Source organism: Glycine max, chromosome 9 (genome assembly GCF_000004515.6).
Source record: "Glycine max cultivar Williams 82 chromosome 9, Glycine_max_v4.0, whole genome shotgun sequence".
NCBI classification, from domain to species: domain Eukaryota; kingdom Viridiplantae; phylum Streptophyta; class Magnoliopsida; order Fabales; family Fabaceae; genus Glycine; species Glycine max.
The window spans coordinates 11,471,496-11,486,053 of record NC_038245.2 but is presented as its reverse complement, the minus strand read 5'-3'; the positions used below and the strand labels follow the sequence as shown (position 1 = coordinate 11,486,053).

The following is a 14,558-nucleotide window of genomic DNA, read 5'->3' as shown; positions in this document are numbered from 1 at the left end:
GTTACGACTTCTGAGTTAAAAGTCGTAACACTTGTTAGGACTTCTTATTTTTTAATTTTTTTTAACAGAAGTCGTAAAATTATTTACAACTTTAGTTGAAACTTTTTTTTTACGACTCTAAAGTTGTAAATAATTTTTTTTTTATTTTATGACTTTAAATTGTGAAACCTTTTTAATTTTTTTAATTTTTTTTAAAGGTTTACAACTTTGAAGTCGTAAACATCTTTTTTATCTAGTTTTTAAGTTTTTTTTTTAAATTTAAAATCTTTTTACACTTTTTTGTATTTTTTTTAAAAAAATTATTTAAATGTATAATAAATAATATTAACTTGACTTATTTATTAGTATATTTTTTTACGATTTTATTTGATATGTTATTAATTTATTTTAATGTTTTATTATTTAAAGCATGTTATATATTTTGAATATTGTTTTATTTAATTTTTTTATTTAAAGTTTAAATAATCTATTAATAAAAAAATTAAAAGCAGATATTAAAAATTTGAAAGACTTTAATTTAAAAATTGATCACATTTAAATAAAAATTACGCATTTGTTCATTTGAATCACAGTATTATTATGGTCATTACCAACATAATCAAGTTTTATTTAAAAAATATATAATTTTTATTTAAATATAATCAATTTTTAAATTAAATTCTTTCAAATTTTTACTATCTCCATTTAATTTTTTATGTTTTTTAATTAATAGAGTATCTAAACTTTCAATAAAAAAATATTTAAATAAAACAATATTAAAAATATATAATATGTTTTAAATAATAAAATATTAAAATAAATTAATAACATATCAAATAAAATAATAAAAAAATAAACTAATAAATAGTTCAAGTTAATATTATTTATTAAACTTTTAAATAATTTTTTAAAATTTTAAAAAAATAAAAAAAGCATAAAAAAATTGTAAATTTAAAAAAGACTTAAAAAAAAAAAGGTTTACGACTTCAAAGTCGTAAACCTTAAAAAAATTAAAAAATTAAAAATAAAAAAAGGTTTTACGATTTCAAAGTCGTAAAAAAAATTTAACTGAAGTTGTAAATAATTTTATGACTTCAGTTAAAAAATAAAAAAAAATAAGAAGTCGTAACAAGTGTGAAGTCGTAACACCTGTTACGACTTATTCCTTTTTGGGTAATTTTTTAAAAGATACCCCCGATTGGAAAGTTAGGTAAAATTTTACCCCCTTTTGTTAGAAAAGCCATTTCTGAGGCTAGTATCTATAAGGTATCATCAATTTGCATATGTGATATTTTGAACACGACAAGCTTCATGTAACTTAGTAAATTAGCATGGTTATACCTTTTCTGCGTATATGATGACCAATTGTGATAATATCAATACATTTCCAAAGCAATCGGATTAAGATCATCTGTAGTTAACTATAGGGTTATTAACAAATTTGCAAGTTGTAACAACTTCATGACATATACTTTTTGCATAATTTCATACATACCGAAATTCACCTCAGCTTCATCCTACAAAGCTTGCAACATGAATTTTTTAGATATGGTTTATTTTTTGCAACTTCAATTTAACACTACATGTATTTGTTAGTTATTGTGTGCAAAATTGTGTTGCCAATGTAAGAGTTTGGTGTTACTCATTGAATAAATACTTAATTGTTGTATGACTAAGTAAACTCAACTGATATTTTGATGCATCAATGCTTATCAACCATGAGGTTTCAGTTTTACAATGAATGCATGTATACTTCATGCTATGTTTATACTTAGTGTCTTAAGCATATGTGGTGTAACTCAAGTTTAGTGTGACTTTGTATTAAATTCTCCATTGTTGTTAAATGGTATGACAGTGTAATGGTGAAGCCTTTAATTTTGAGTCATCATAATTATCTTCTAGAGAATATGGCAGCTAGTGATCACGCCATCCTTCGTGATCGAGCCTACATGCCTACTAAGAAAAGCCTTCTAGAGCTCACTTCTCAAGATGCTATGTTGGCTCAAAACAAGCTCCTAGCCAAGACCTTAGAGACTCTCATATCCACTCTGAGTAATCTTCCTCAACAACTACATGTAGTGCAACCTCCTCCATCCAGGCATAGTGGGGGATGCAACATTTGTGGGGGTGCTCATGAGTCAAGTTCATGCATGGTCCAAAACAACGCAGCCAATGAGGTCAACTACATGGGAAGTCAGAATTGTCAAGGATTCCATCAAGGAGGACCATCAAGATTCTATCAGAGAGGTAATTTTTCGCAGGGCCAAGGTTGGAGATCCCATCCAGGGAATAATTTCAACCAAGGAGGTTCATCTCATCAGCCTCCTAGTCAAGAACCCAACCTACAGGAGAAAACCACCAAGTTGGAGGAATTACTAATACAGTTCATGCAAACTACCGTGTCACATCAGAAGAGTATTGATTCAGCAATAAGGAATCTGGAGGTACAGGTGGGCTAATTAACTAAGCAAATGGCTGAAAGGCCTAGTGGAACCTTCGGGGCCAACACTAAGAAGAACCCCAAGGAGGAATGCAAGGCAGTCGTCACCCAAAACCTGAAGCAGGAGGACACTGAAGCTGACAAAGTATTGCAGGATGCGGCCAAAGAGGAAGAAAAGGATACAAAGAGGGAAGAAGATGATGATGGGGAGAAGAACAATGATGAGGTCTTAATCCCTAAGACCAAGAGTCAGTTAGCTTGGGAGGCCAGAAAATAGATACCACTGGCCTTACCAAAAGAGGCATCGTACCCTCTGGTGCCATCAAAGAAGAATAAGGAGCACTACTTTAAGCAGTTCCCTGAAATCTTCCAGAAGCTGGTGATTACTATCCCTTTTAGAGAGGCCTTACAGCAGATGCCGCATGGTGGACATGGGGAATGGAAACTTAGAGTTGAGTGTGGATGATTAGAAGTTAACCTTCAACCTCTTTGAAGCAATTAAGCATCCCAGCAATAACAAGCCATGCTTCAAGGTGAAGGTAATTGAGCAAGAGGTGGACCACACTATGCAACACCTGACTACTCACTCACCATTGAAAAAGGCTTTGATAAATGCAATTGATTGTCTGACCAATAAGAAGAAGAGAGATCTGGAAGCCTATATAGAAGACTTAGAGCGATTAAAGGAGATTCATGCATGGGAAGATGTCGTTGAAGATTTAAAGAAGGACAATCCTCCAGAAAAGCCAAAGTTGGAGTTGAAGACCCTACCCACGCACCTGAAGTATGCCTTTCTAGAGGAGAATGAAGTCAAGCTGATTGTGATTAGTAGTGACCTATCATCAGAAGAGGAAGCTCGGTTGATGGAAGTTCTCAGGAAGCCCAAGAAGGCTATTGGGTGGCACATTTCAGATCTCAAGGGAATCAGCCCTGCTTATTGCATGCATAGAATCATGATGAAGGAGGAGTATAGACCAATGAGATAGCCATAGAGAAGATTCAATCCATCCATGAAGGAAGAAGTGACGAAAGAAGTCCTCAAGTTACTTGAGGCTGGACTCATCTACCCTATTTCTGATAGTGCATGGGTGAGTCCAGTCCAGGTGGTGCCGAAGAAAGGAGGTATGACAGTCATCCACAATGGAAAGAATGATCTTATTCCTACTTGGACTGTCACGGGATGAAGGATGTGCATCGACTTCCAGAAGCTCAATGAGGCCACAAGGAAAAACCACTTTCATTTGCCTTTGATGGAACAGATGTTGGAGCGACTAGTAGGACAATCCTTCTACTGTTTCTTGGATGTGTACTCAGGATATAATTAGATTGCAGTGGATCCCAAGGACCAGGAGAAGACAACTTTTACATGCCCTTTTGGTGTCTTTGCTTACAAAAGGATGACATTCGGGTTATGTAATGCACTAGCTACTTTTCAGAGGTGCATGCTAGCCATCTTTGCTGACATGGTAGAGAAGTGCATAGAAGTCTTCATGGATGATTTTTCAGTCTTCTGACCTTCCTTTGATTGTTGCTTGATGAATCTAGAGCTTGTGCTGCGAAGATGTGTTGAGACCAATCTGGTGATGAATTGGGAGAAGCGTTACTTCATGGTTCAAGAAGGGATAGTGTTGGGCCACAAAATTTCAGCCCAAGGCATTAAGGTGGATAAAGCAAAAATTAATGTCATCGAGAAGTTACCACCACTAGTAAATGCCAAGGGTATCAAACATTTTCTTGGACATGCAGGTTTCTATCAAGGTTCAACAAGGACTTCTCGAAGATAGCCAGAACATTGAGCAACTTGCTAAACAAGGATGTAGTCTTCAAGCTTGATGAGAATGCCTAGAAGCCTTTCAGACTTTGAAAGAGAAGCTTGTATCTGCCCCAATATTGGTTGCATCTAATTGGAGCAAGGAGTTCGAGCTAATGTGTGATGCTAGTGACTATGTTGTGGATGCAGTTCTAAGACAACGACGAGACAAGATATTCTATGCCAGCAAAGTCCTAAATGACACCCAGTTGAATTAGGCGACCTTTGAGAAGGAAATGTTGGCCATCGTCTATGCCTTAGAAAAGTTCTGGTCCTATCTGGTGGGATCCAAAGTTGTTATCTTCACAGATCATGCAGCCATCAAATATCTTCACACCAAGGGAGATTCAAAGCTAAGGTTGATAAGATGAGTCCTGTTGATTCAAGAGTTTGACATCGTCATTAGAGACAAAAAGGGATTCGAGAATGTAGTGGCTGACCATCTCTCCCGGTTAGTGAATGAAGAAGTGACCCAAAAAGAGAAAGAAGTCAGGGGTGAATTTCCAGATGAATTCCTTTTAGCTGCAGTTGACAGGCCTTGGTTCGTAGACATCGTCAACTACAAAGTAATTGGGGTCATTCCATAGGATCTCAATTGGCACCAGTGGAAGAAGTTTCTTCATCTAGGATGATCCATATCTGTTCAAAATCGGAGCAAATAACTTTTTGAGGAGGTGTGTAACTAAAAAGGAAGTCTAAAGCATACTTTGGCATTGCCACAACTCACCTTATGGGGCCATTACAGTGGAGATAGGACAGCTGCCAGGATACTTCAGGCTGGATTTTTCTGGCCGTCCATATTCAGAGATGCTTATGACCATGTACTTTGCTGTGATCAATGCCAGAGAACATGGGGAATTTCAAGGAGGAACGAGATGCCTTTGCAGAACATCATCGAGTTAGATGTTTTCGATTGTTGGGGGATTGATTTTGTAGGGCCTCTACCATCCTCATACGGGAATGTCTACATCCTGGTAGTTGTTGATTATGTGTCTAAGTGGGTGGAAGCCATAGCCACTCCACAAAATGATGCCAGGACCGTGATTAAATTTCCAAAAAAGAATATCTTCTCCCTTTTTGGAGTTCCTAGAGGGTTGATCAGTGATGGAGGCACACACTTTTGCAATGTACAACTGTAGAAGGTTCTGGGGCATTATAATGTCAGACATAAGGTGGCCTCACCTTATCATCCTGAGGCCAATGGTTAAGCAGAAGTGTCAGACAGAGAGCTGAAGAGAATCCTGGAGAAGACCGTCGCTTCTTCAAGGAAAGATTGGGCAGTGAAGCTGGATTATGCCTTGTGGGCTTACAAGACTGCATATAAGACTTCTATAGGCCTCTCACCCTTTCAGATGGTATATGGTAAGGCTTGTCACTTGCCAGTGGAGTTGGAGCACAGGGCTTACTGGGCCATCAGACTATTGAACTTTGATGAATCCTTGTCTGGTGAGAAGTGAAGACTGCAACTGTTGGAGCTAGAAGAAATGAGATTAAACGCCTATGAATCAGCCAGGATCTACAAGCAAAAGATAAAGGCGTACTATGATAGAAAGCTACAAAAGAAGAATTTCCATCCTGGCCAGCAGGTGTTACTTTTCAATTCAAGACTCAGGCTCTTTCCAGGAAAGCTCAAGTCAAAATGGTCGGGACCCTTTGTGATAAAAGACGTCAAGCCACATGGAGCAGTGGAAATCATGGATCCAACTTCAAGTGAACCAGAGAAGAGCTAAATCATGAATGGACAACACTTGAAGGCCTATAATGGGGGCCACCTAGAGAGACTGAAGAGCGTCATCTATCTTCTCGACCTATGAGGGATCCAGTGTCAAGCTAGTGACATTAAAGAAGCGCTTACTGGGAGGCAACCCAGGAATTTTTGTTGTCTTATTTACTGTTTTGTTTAACTTCGAAAAAAAACTTGTTTTTAGAAAAGTGAGGATACTAATCAATTTGAGTGATGTTGTAGGATGATGAGGGAAAACTGTGATGAATTTAAGAAAAAGCTTCAGGCACTAAGCGCAACAGCTCGCGCTCAACGCGCATAAGGCACAGACCCACTAAGTCCAACCTTTCTGCTAAGTGCCAAGACCACTAACTAAAGGGAAGATCAAGGGACTCACACCTATCAGGTGCTAAGCGCGTCCTTCCCACAAAGCGCCAACACCAGTAATGCAACTGTAATGTTAGGTTGCACGTTAAGCCCGACGTGTGCGCTAAGCGCGGGATTTGTAATTGAAGTTGAAAAACCACCATATAACTTCCTTCTTCTTCTTCTTCTTTTTCTTTACTACATCTTACCCATTTCTCTATCTCTGCTTGCATCTAAGAGAAATCATTCTGCCTTCCCATATTCCCCATAGTGCCTATAGTGTGTGCTTTATTTATGCTTACTGATCATATTAGGTATGCATAAACTATGTTAATGGTGTTGTATTTGAATTTGGGGGTTGCTTTAATGTGTTGAGTCTGGGTCATAATGGTTACATTCATGCGTTAATCTTCAAACATGCATAATAGTAAGTAAGAAATTATGTGTAGAGTGCACTCGTTAAGCCCACCTTCATGGCTTAGCGAGTTTGTACGTTCAAGGCACACACAGGGTTCCTGGGTTTTTGATGAACGTGCTAAGCACCCACTGGCGGCTTAGTGCGAGCTCAAGTTCTAGGCTCACTTTTGATGAACGCGCTAAGTGCCCACTGGCGGATTAGCGCGTTTTGAATTTATGGAAAATTTGGATGAACGCGCTAAGCACCCCTATTGCACTAAGTGCGTTCATGAGTCTCATAAATTTTTTGGTTTGTGTTCAGAAGTTCATGCATGGGCTTAGCGCACGTCCTCGTGGTAAGCCCCAGTAATGCATTAGCGCTAAGTGCCCACTAGCGGCTTAGCGCCCAGTCATTTTTCAGTTTTCTTTTGTCACCTTAAATTTTGCTAAGCACACCCCCTTTTTGCTAAATATTAACAAAATTTTGTTTTTTTTTCGTGGTTTTCGCAAATGGCTTCTAAGAGGTGATGAACCAAACGAAGCCAGACATATGGAGAGGATTCCACCTGGGATTCCTCTCGGTTCATTTCAGAGACGACATGACACTGGTACCAAGAAAACGTTCATCTCCAGAACATCCTGTCGGAGAAGAACATGGAGCTTACCCCCAAGGATGTATGACAAATTTTATGGCGAGCTCCACAGGTGCTACTGGCACAGACGACTCACCAACCCTTGCATTTGAGGCTGATTTGGTCTGCTAAGCTGGCCAAGGTTGAGCTAAGCTAACTTCAATTCGATCTGAATTCGGCTAAGCTTCAGCCTAATCGCGAAGCGACATCTTATCCTTGGCTAAGCGTGACCTATTGTCACCAAGCGCAATTCCTATCATCAGCTAAGTGCGCGTATCCGCTAAGCGAGCCTTATTGAGAAACCAAACGTCTCTCTGGCTCGCTTAGCGCAGCATTCCGCTAAACGAGAGTGTCGAAATATACTTAAGTGAGTGTAACGGCAGTTACACTCACAATTGCCAGATTTCACCAACTCCTCTGCACTCTCTCTCTCTCCAAAAATTTACACATTTTGCATCTATGCTTTCTCTTCGTGTTGTCTACTTCCAATCCTAAAGCATTAACAATCCAAGTAAGTTCCTTGATTCTTTTTCTCTTTTTCTTGTCTAAACTTTAGGGTAGAAGACTTCAACTGTAGTTTTAGATTTTTAGGGTTTTTATGTTTTGTTAGAATTAGTTTAAGATTAGGGCTATATACGCTTCTATACTGAATTGAGTATGATGCACACATTGCATGTCTGATATGCTTTTTAAAGGCTTGAAAAGTGCAAGAAAATGAACTGCATTTTCTGCGTTTTCTAGAAAATGCGATGAACTCGCTAAGCGAGTATGCTGCGCTACGCGAGTTCATCAATACTCATTGTGTATAAAGGCGTTCTCAAAAGAACTCGCTAAGCGCATCTACCGCGCTAAGCGAGTTCATCCTTTGAGGATAAACACTCATCCTCTTGCTGAACTACCTGTGGCTAAGCGAGGCTGAATCGCTAAGCCCAAGTAACTTAGACAATTTTTTTTATAGTCGCGCGCTAAGCTAAGCTTTCCCGGGCCAAGCGCGATTTGTTGCGGCATCCGTTGAGCTAAGCGAGCTTCGCTCGCTAAGCTCCCAACACTTAGTGAAATTTTTGAAGAGTTGGTGCCGCTAAGCGTAGCCTTTAAGGAGCTTAGCGCATATCCTTGCGGCAAGTGTTCAACTTAGTGGGCGCTGTCCAGCTAAGCCAATTCTACAGAAGCTAAATTTCTGCAACTTCCGCTAAGTGGCTTCACATGTCACTAAGCGATAGTGTTTTTTTTTTTACAAAGGCCAGCTAAGCGGACCATGTCTCGCTAAGCGGCCAGTGTCTTTTTCGGTTTTTGAAATTTGAATAACTCGTGTCCTGATTAATTGTTTGGTTCCTTTGTTTGCATATGGCTTCCAAAAAGAGAAAGAGTATTGGTACAAGGCCCACATATCAGTATGATACAAGGAGGTTCCACTCCTTTGAGGCCTGGACCCGATACACAAATAATGTTCTAGGAAGACATATACTGCCTAAGAGGAAGGTAGAAATATACCATACTGAGCTGGACGAGTTTAAGGCTGAATTGGAGACGTGTAACTTCCATAAATGCCTTACCAATTTAGTTGACATCAGCATAGATCTAGTTTTGGTGAAGGAGTTTTATGCCAATCTTTACAGCCCTAAAGGACCTTCACCAAAGCAAGTCAGGGTCAGAGGCCACGTGGTGAAGATTGATGTAGACAACCTCAACACCTTTCTAGAGACACCTGTGGTACTAGCTGAGGGTGAAACCTTACCCGCATATTCCAGATATTGCAGGTTGCCCGCTGATATTAGAGAAATTGAGGCTGCCTTATGTATCCCAGGTCGGGGATTTGTTTTAAATGCTGAAGGCCACCCTGGGAAGATTCTCAAGTGTGGAGTGTTCTCTCATACTCCAACCTGGCTCCTACTTCCCACACCCCGGACCTGACAGTAGATCGAGCTAGGCTAATCTTTGGCCTAGTTTCTCATATGGACATGAATGTGGAAGCTCTCATCTCTGGTCAGATTACATCTATGACCCAGTCTAACTCTTCTAGACTTGGGTTCCCTGCTCTTATCACCGCTTTATGTAAGTCCAGAGGGGTTGCTTCTGACAGCCTAGTCTTTGAACGCCTGAGCCCGGTCATTAACTTGGCATATATCAGGAAAAATTGTTGGAACCCTGATGATCTGACAGTTACTATCAGAGGGGCCAGGAGAGTGAGGACAAGGCCAGCTAAGGCCCTTTCCACATCTACAGCTCCTCCTCCAGCACGTACCCTAGCAGTTCCTTCTGCCTCAGCTCCTGTAGATCTTCAGCATTTTGAAGTCATGCTTCAAAGCATCCATCAGGGGCAGATTATCTTATTATAAAGTTTACAGATGGTGGCAGCTCCAGACTCTATTCCTTCCGTAGAGCAATTTAATGAGTGGGTAGCCTGGCCCGGAACTCAATCTTCTCTTCACAGGGTAGATGAAGGTCCCACAGCCCAGGTACCACAGCAGATGGAGGATGAGTCATCCGAGACTACCACTCCAAAGCCCTTGGTCAGAAGGAAGAAGGCAGCACAAGAAGCTGCAGCCACTTCTGAGAAATCTCATGAGGCCACTTCTGAGCCTTCAGAACCAGTGGCAGATACAGCTTCAATTCAGCAGGCAGCAGACCCCTCCACTCCTGAGGATCAGACTACACCAGTTCTGTCTCCGAACACCTCTCCTACAACTACCCATGTGCTTCACTTAACAGACGAGGAGGATGTTCAGACACAGGATACTCAGGACCGATCACAAGATTTTTAAATTCCTGATGATATTTTTGTGCCATTTAGTTTATTATTATTTTAATTAGGGTTTTAGTACAATAATTCCTTTTTGCTAGTTTTATTTATGAATAGTTGGTTTGCTTATTCTGAAGCATTTTGAACAGTTTAACTTGGTTTTTAATGATATAACAGTGAAGCACTTTTATTGACTTATGAAAATGGTTGTATGCTTTTATTTTAAATTAAGTGCACGATTTTGATGGAGTTTGTGTTTCTTTTCATGAGTTTGAGCAAGTGTGTATGTTAGACAAAGAAAGAACAAGAATGTGAACTTGCAATTACAGTATAAACTCTTTAAATTAATACTCGGTAAATTAATAAACTCTCTAAAATAATAAATTTGTCCGGTCCCGACTTGGGCCAATGTAAAAAATTGAAAAACTTGATAAAATAGTAAGATAATAATTTTTCGTTAGATCCCTTTATAATTTTTGGTCCCAAAAAAATCATAAATTAATAATTCATAGAAACTGAAAAAAATATATTACACTTTATTGAAATATGATTTAATAGTTGTTTGTTTTCGGTCCCTCTTGTTTACATTTATTGTACTTCAAAAGTCATTATTGATTTCCAATGCATATGAACATAGTAGTTACTAATTTACGTTGAGTCCCAAGGTTCGCTGCAACATAATTCTAAGAGGCATAGACTAATTTGCCTTTTTGTTTGGTATGTACAGTATAATTACTTAAAAACTCTTTAAATAAATAATTATTAATTTATCGATAAATTAATAACTCTCTAAATTAATAAATTTCTTTGGTCCTGACATTATTAATTTATAGAGTTTTAACTGTAGAATTGTTAGTCAGTAGACAGATTGATTGTGAAAGAAAAGCTTGAACCAAAACCAGTGAGAGTGTGACCTTAAACTATGAGTGAACGACTAGCTGTGAGTAATAATCTTTGCATGAATCTCCGAATTTTAGAATGAAATGTATAAATGAGGACATGATGAAAACCATGATTGTACATACATAAGCCTTTTGACCAAAAAGCTTACCTTGAATGATAATTATATCCTTTGCACCCTTTTTGAGTTGAAAGATTTCGTCATAAATTGAACCCTGAACTTAAATAATTATCTCCTGATACCTTGTTTAGATTCTAGGAGAGCATATAGTTCAAGGCAAATTTACCCCAAATTTGGGGGAGTGGAACTAATTGGGATGCAAAGAAAGAGAGAAAGCATCAGCACACACAACACATAAGTTGTATGTTAAAAAAAAGAAAATAAAAGAATAAAGTGTGTTGATGTAACAAGGTCAAAAGCAAATGAAAGTGAAAAGCTAGTGAGCAAGCTAAGCGCATGAAAAAGACCATTGGGATAAGTCTAGGATTTGTGCTCTCTTAGAATCTAAGCCTTTGAATCCTAGAAAAACCAATGAATTTTTGTAGCCAAGCCTCACTACAAGCCTAAGAAAGCCCTTCTGATTCTGTTTATACATTTTTGACTTTATGGCATGAGATGAAATTCAAAGATTGGACCTCTTGCTAGTTGTTATTAATGAATAGCTTAAACACTTGTGCTTGAGTGAAACAGTAGCCGTGAGACTATGGTTTAAGCTACTTTCCTTGATATCTGTCTTATGCCTAACTCCATCTAATTGTTCAGGTTACATTTTATTCTTCTCTTTGGATAACTGCATACCTTGTGAAAAACAAGTGATGAGGGCATTTTACTCCATTCTCTTATCATGCAATCAGTAACTTTTGTTGCATACACCTTTGTACATAGTCACTGTATGTCATTGTCACTTGAGGACAAGTGAGTTGTTCTCTTTTTGCTTGAGGACAAGCAAAACTGTAAATTTGGGGGAGTTGTTAGTCGGTGAAAACGACTAACTTTTGTGTATAAAACTTGTGTAAATTGTATCAAACTCTTCCAAATTATGGTTATTTTGTAGTGTTATAAGTATTTTCTGTTAAGTATAGGTAATAAATACTTAGTACTTCCATTTTGTGTGTTTAATAATCATTTTCTCTCAATTTCAGGTTAATTAGGCAAGCTTTGAAAAGTGTTGTTTTTCACTTTCTCGCTAAGCCAATCTGCTAGCTTAGCGAGCGTCCGCTAAGCGCAAGGGAGACTCTGGAAGAAGATGAGCTATACAGGTTCGCTAAGCACACCGTTTCATTTCATCCTCTAAGTGAGAAAGGCGCGCTAAGCCAAAAATCACTAATGTGTGCTAAGCGGTCCATAAGTGCGCTAAGCGCACGAGCACAAACAAGGCCACCTATTTAAGCCTGAAATCAGATTTTAGAGGGAGAGTTTGGACTGGGATTCAAAGCTTTGCATGTCTAGGGTTTCTAGAGAGAGAAAGGTCCAAGTTCCAGAGAGTTTTGAGAGATTTTGCTATGAGAAGATCTGCAAAGACCAGAGCTTGAAGTAGGAGTTGGTTTGAAAGCTTGAGATGAGTTTGTGAGTGATTGTGAGATCCTAGAGGTGAAGGAGACATCCTCACCACTTGTATTTTTGCAATCTTTCATCCTCAGTACAATTATATATTTCTCTTGCTCATAAGAAAATATATTAAATTTCTTACATATGTCATGTTTTTGAAATTTAATTATTCTTTTATAAGTTATGATATTTTAAGTTGCTCCGTTAAAAAAGAAATCTTGGGTCTACCCTTGATGGGGGCTATAGGTGCCTTTCAATTTGGTGGAGTTTAGTGATGTGGATGAGTTTATTCAGATGTCAACAAAATCCACCCTAATTCTAAACCTATATTTACTTTAAAACCCAAATCTCAAGTTGTGATTTTGTTCTAATTTGCATGTCCAATCTTGATATGTTTATGTGCTGATTTTTTTGCAACTCACATCATTTTTGCTACCATAACACTGCTGATATAGTTGTGATTCATATATGAAATTTTGGAGTTTTTCTAGTTAAGTATGGTGTTTGTTGTGCGTTAGTTTAAATTCAGGCTTTTTTCTTATGTATGGTGTGTTTTTTGTTTCATATTTATTTTCATGATTTCTTTGTGTGTTTGTGTTCTTCATTTTGAGGGGACTTCACCTTTATATGATAAAGGGGAAACACTATTGTGTAACAAATTCTGACAGTAAAAAATCATTTAATACCTCTCGTTCAAGTAATTTTTGGCAATTTTGAATCACTAAAAAATAAACCAATAAACCACCATAGAGCATAATAAAATAATGGGTAAATAGTCACGTTTGTCTCTCAATATGTAATTCACTGACAAACGCATCCCTCTCGTCTTTCATGGACTAATTTGTCAGTGGAGTGAGAAGACGAAAAGTCAAGAAAATATTATATGACAAATATGTTCCTATATTGACAATTAGAGATGGTCACATTGATAATCATTTCAGTAACAAATTTGTCCATGTGTGCCACGTAAGATATTTTATTAATAGTGACAGATGAAAGTTAATGGTCGAATATATTTGTTGCACTTTTTACACTTTCGAGGACTAAATTTTGTATTTTTTTATCTTTGTCGCACTTTTTACCCTTTCGAGGACTAAATTTTATATTTTTATCATTCAGGAACGCATTTATTGGTAAATTACACATTTAGGGGTTAAAGTGACTATTTACCCTAAAGTGATACTAAAACTAATGTCATCATTTAATGGTGATATTTGATGCATGGACTAAAAACATTAATAAGACAAAAGTTTAAAGATCAAGACAATTCAAAATGTTTTGTTTTGTTTTTCTTTACTTTAAATAGTGCAAAATGTTGTTTAGACTAAAATTATAAATTTGAAAAAAGTTTAATGTCTGATCGAGATGGTTTTTAATTGTAAATTTTTAAATTTTAAAAATTGATAAAAATTAGTTTTTTTTTCTTTCTAATTTTTAGTTCCAAAATAAATTAGTTTTTTTATCCTATTAAAATTAGTTTAATAGTGTGTTTGGATGGTGTTAGTTGTGCCATTGATGATGGTAATGGTAGTAATAGTGATGACGATAACGGTGTTGACACTAGTAGTGTTAGTAGTAGTGTTGATGGTGATAATATTAGTAGCAATGATAAGAACAATGGTAATGATGACAATGTTAATGACGATGATAATGATGGTGCATGTGAAAGTAATAACAATGTTAGTGATGATAATAATAATAGTGACAACATTGATAAGAGTGATAACAACGACCATAATAGTAATTGTGATATTAGTGATAGTTGTGGTGATAACGATAATAATTGTGGTAACAACAACGATATTATGAATTACTATAATTGAAGATAATAAATAGATATTTTTTTAAAAATTAAAATCCAAATTCATCATTATTCTTTTTATTTATTCAGAAAGTGAATGCAAAAGTGTTTTAAAATCGAGTTATGAGTTTTATTTTTAAAATTGGATTTGAAAATAAAAAATCAACAAACTTGCGACCACCTCAAATGAAACCTGAAATTTACATAATAAATATTATTCTA

The 14,558-nt window shown here is 37.1% G+C and overlaps 1 protein-coding gene across 1 annotated transcript; it reads left to right on the top strand.

Annotated features, from left to right (window-relative positions):
• The first annotated feature begins 13,451 nt into the window (after nt 1-13,451).
• Nucleotides 13,452-14,358, top strand: LOC102663545 (GATA zinc finger domain-containing protein 13-like). Its single transcript, XM_006588007.1, has 2 exons — nt 13,452-13,501; nt 14,040-14,358. Exons 1-2 carry the CDS (start codon nt 13,452-13,454, stop codon nt 14,356-14,358), a joined length of 369 nt encoding a protein of 122 aa, XP_006588070.1.
• Nucleotides 14,359-14,558: the final 200 nt, after the last annotated feature.

Bases quoted from the DNA above. Each gene is read 5' to 3' on its own strand.
- LOC102663545 (XM_006588007.1), top strand. From the start codon at position 13,452: ATGGTCACATTGATAATCATTTCAGTAACAAATTTGTCCATGTGTGCC. The intron at 13,502-14,039 runs GTAAGATATTTT...GGATGGTGTTAG, and splicing joins AATTTGTCCATGTGTGCCAC to TTGTGCCATTGATGATGGTA.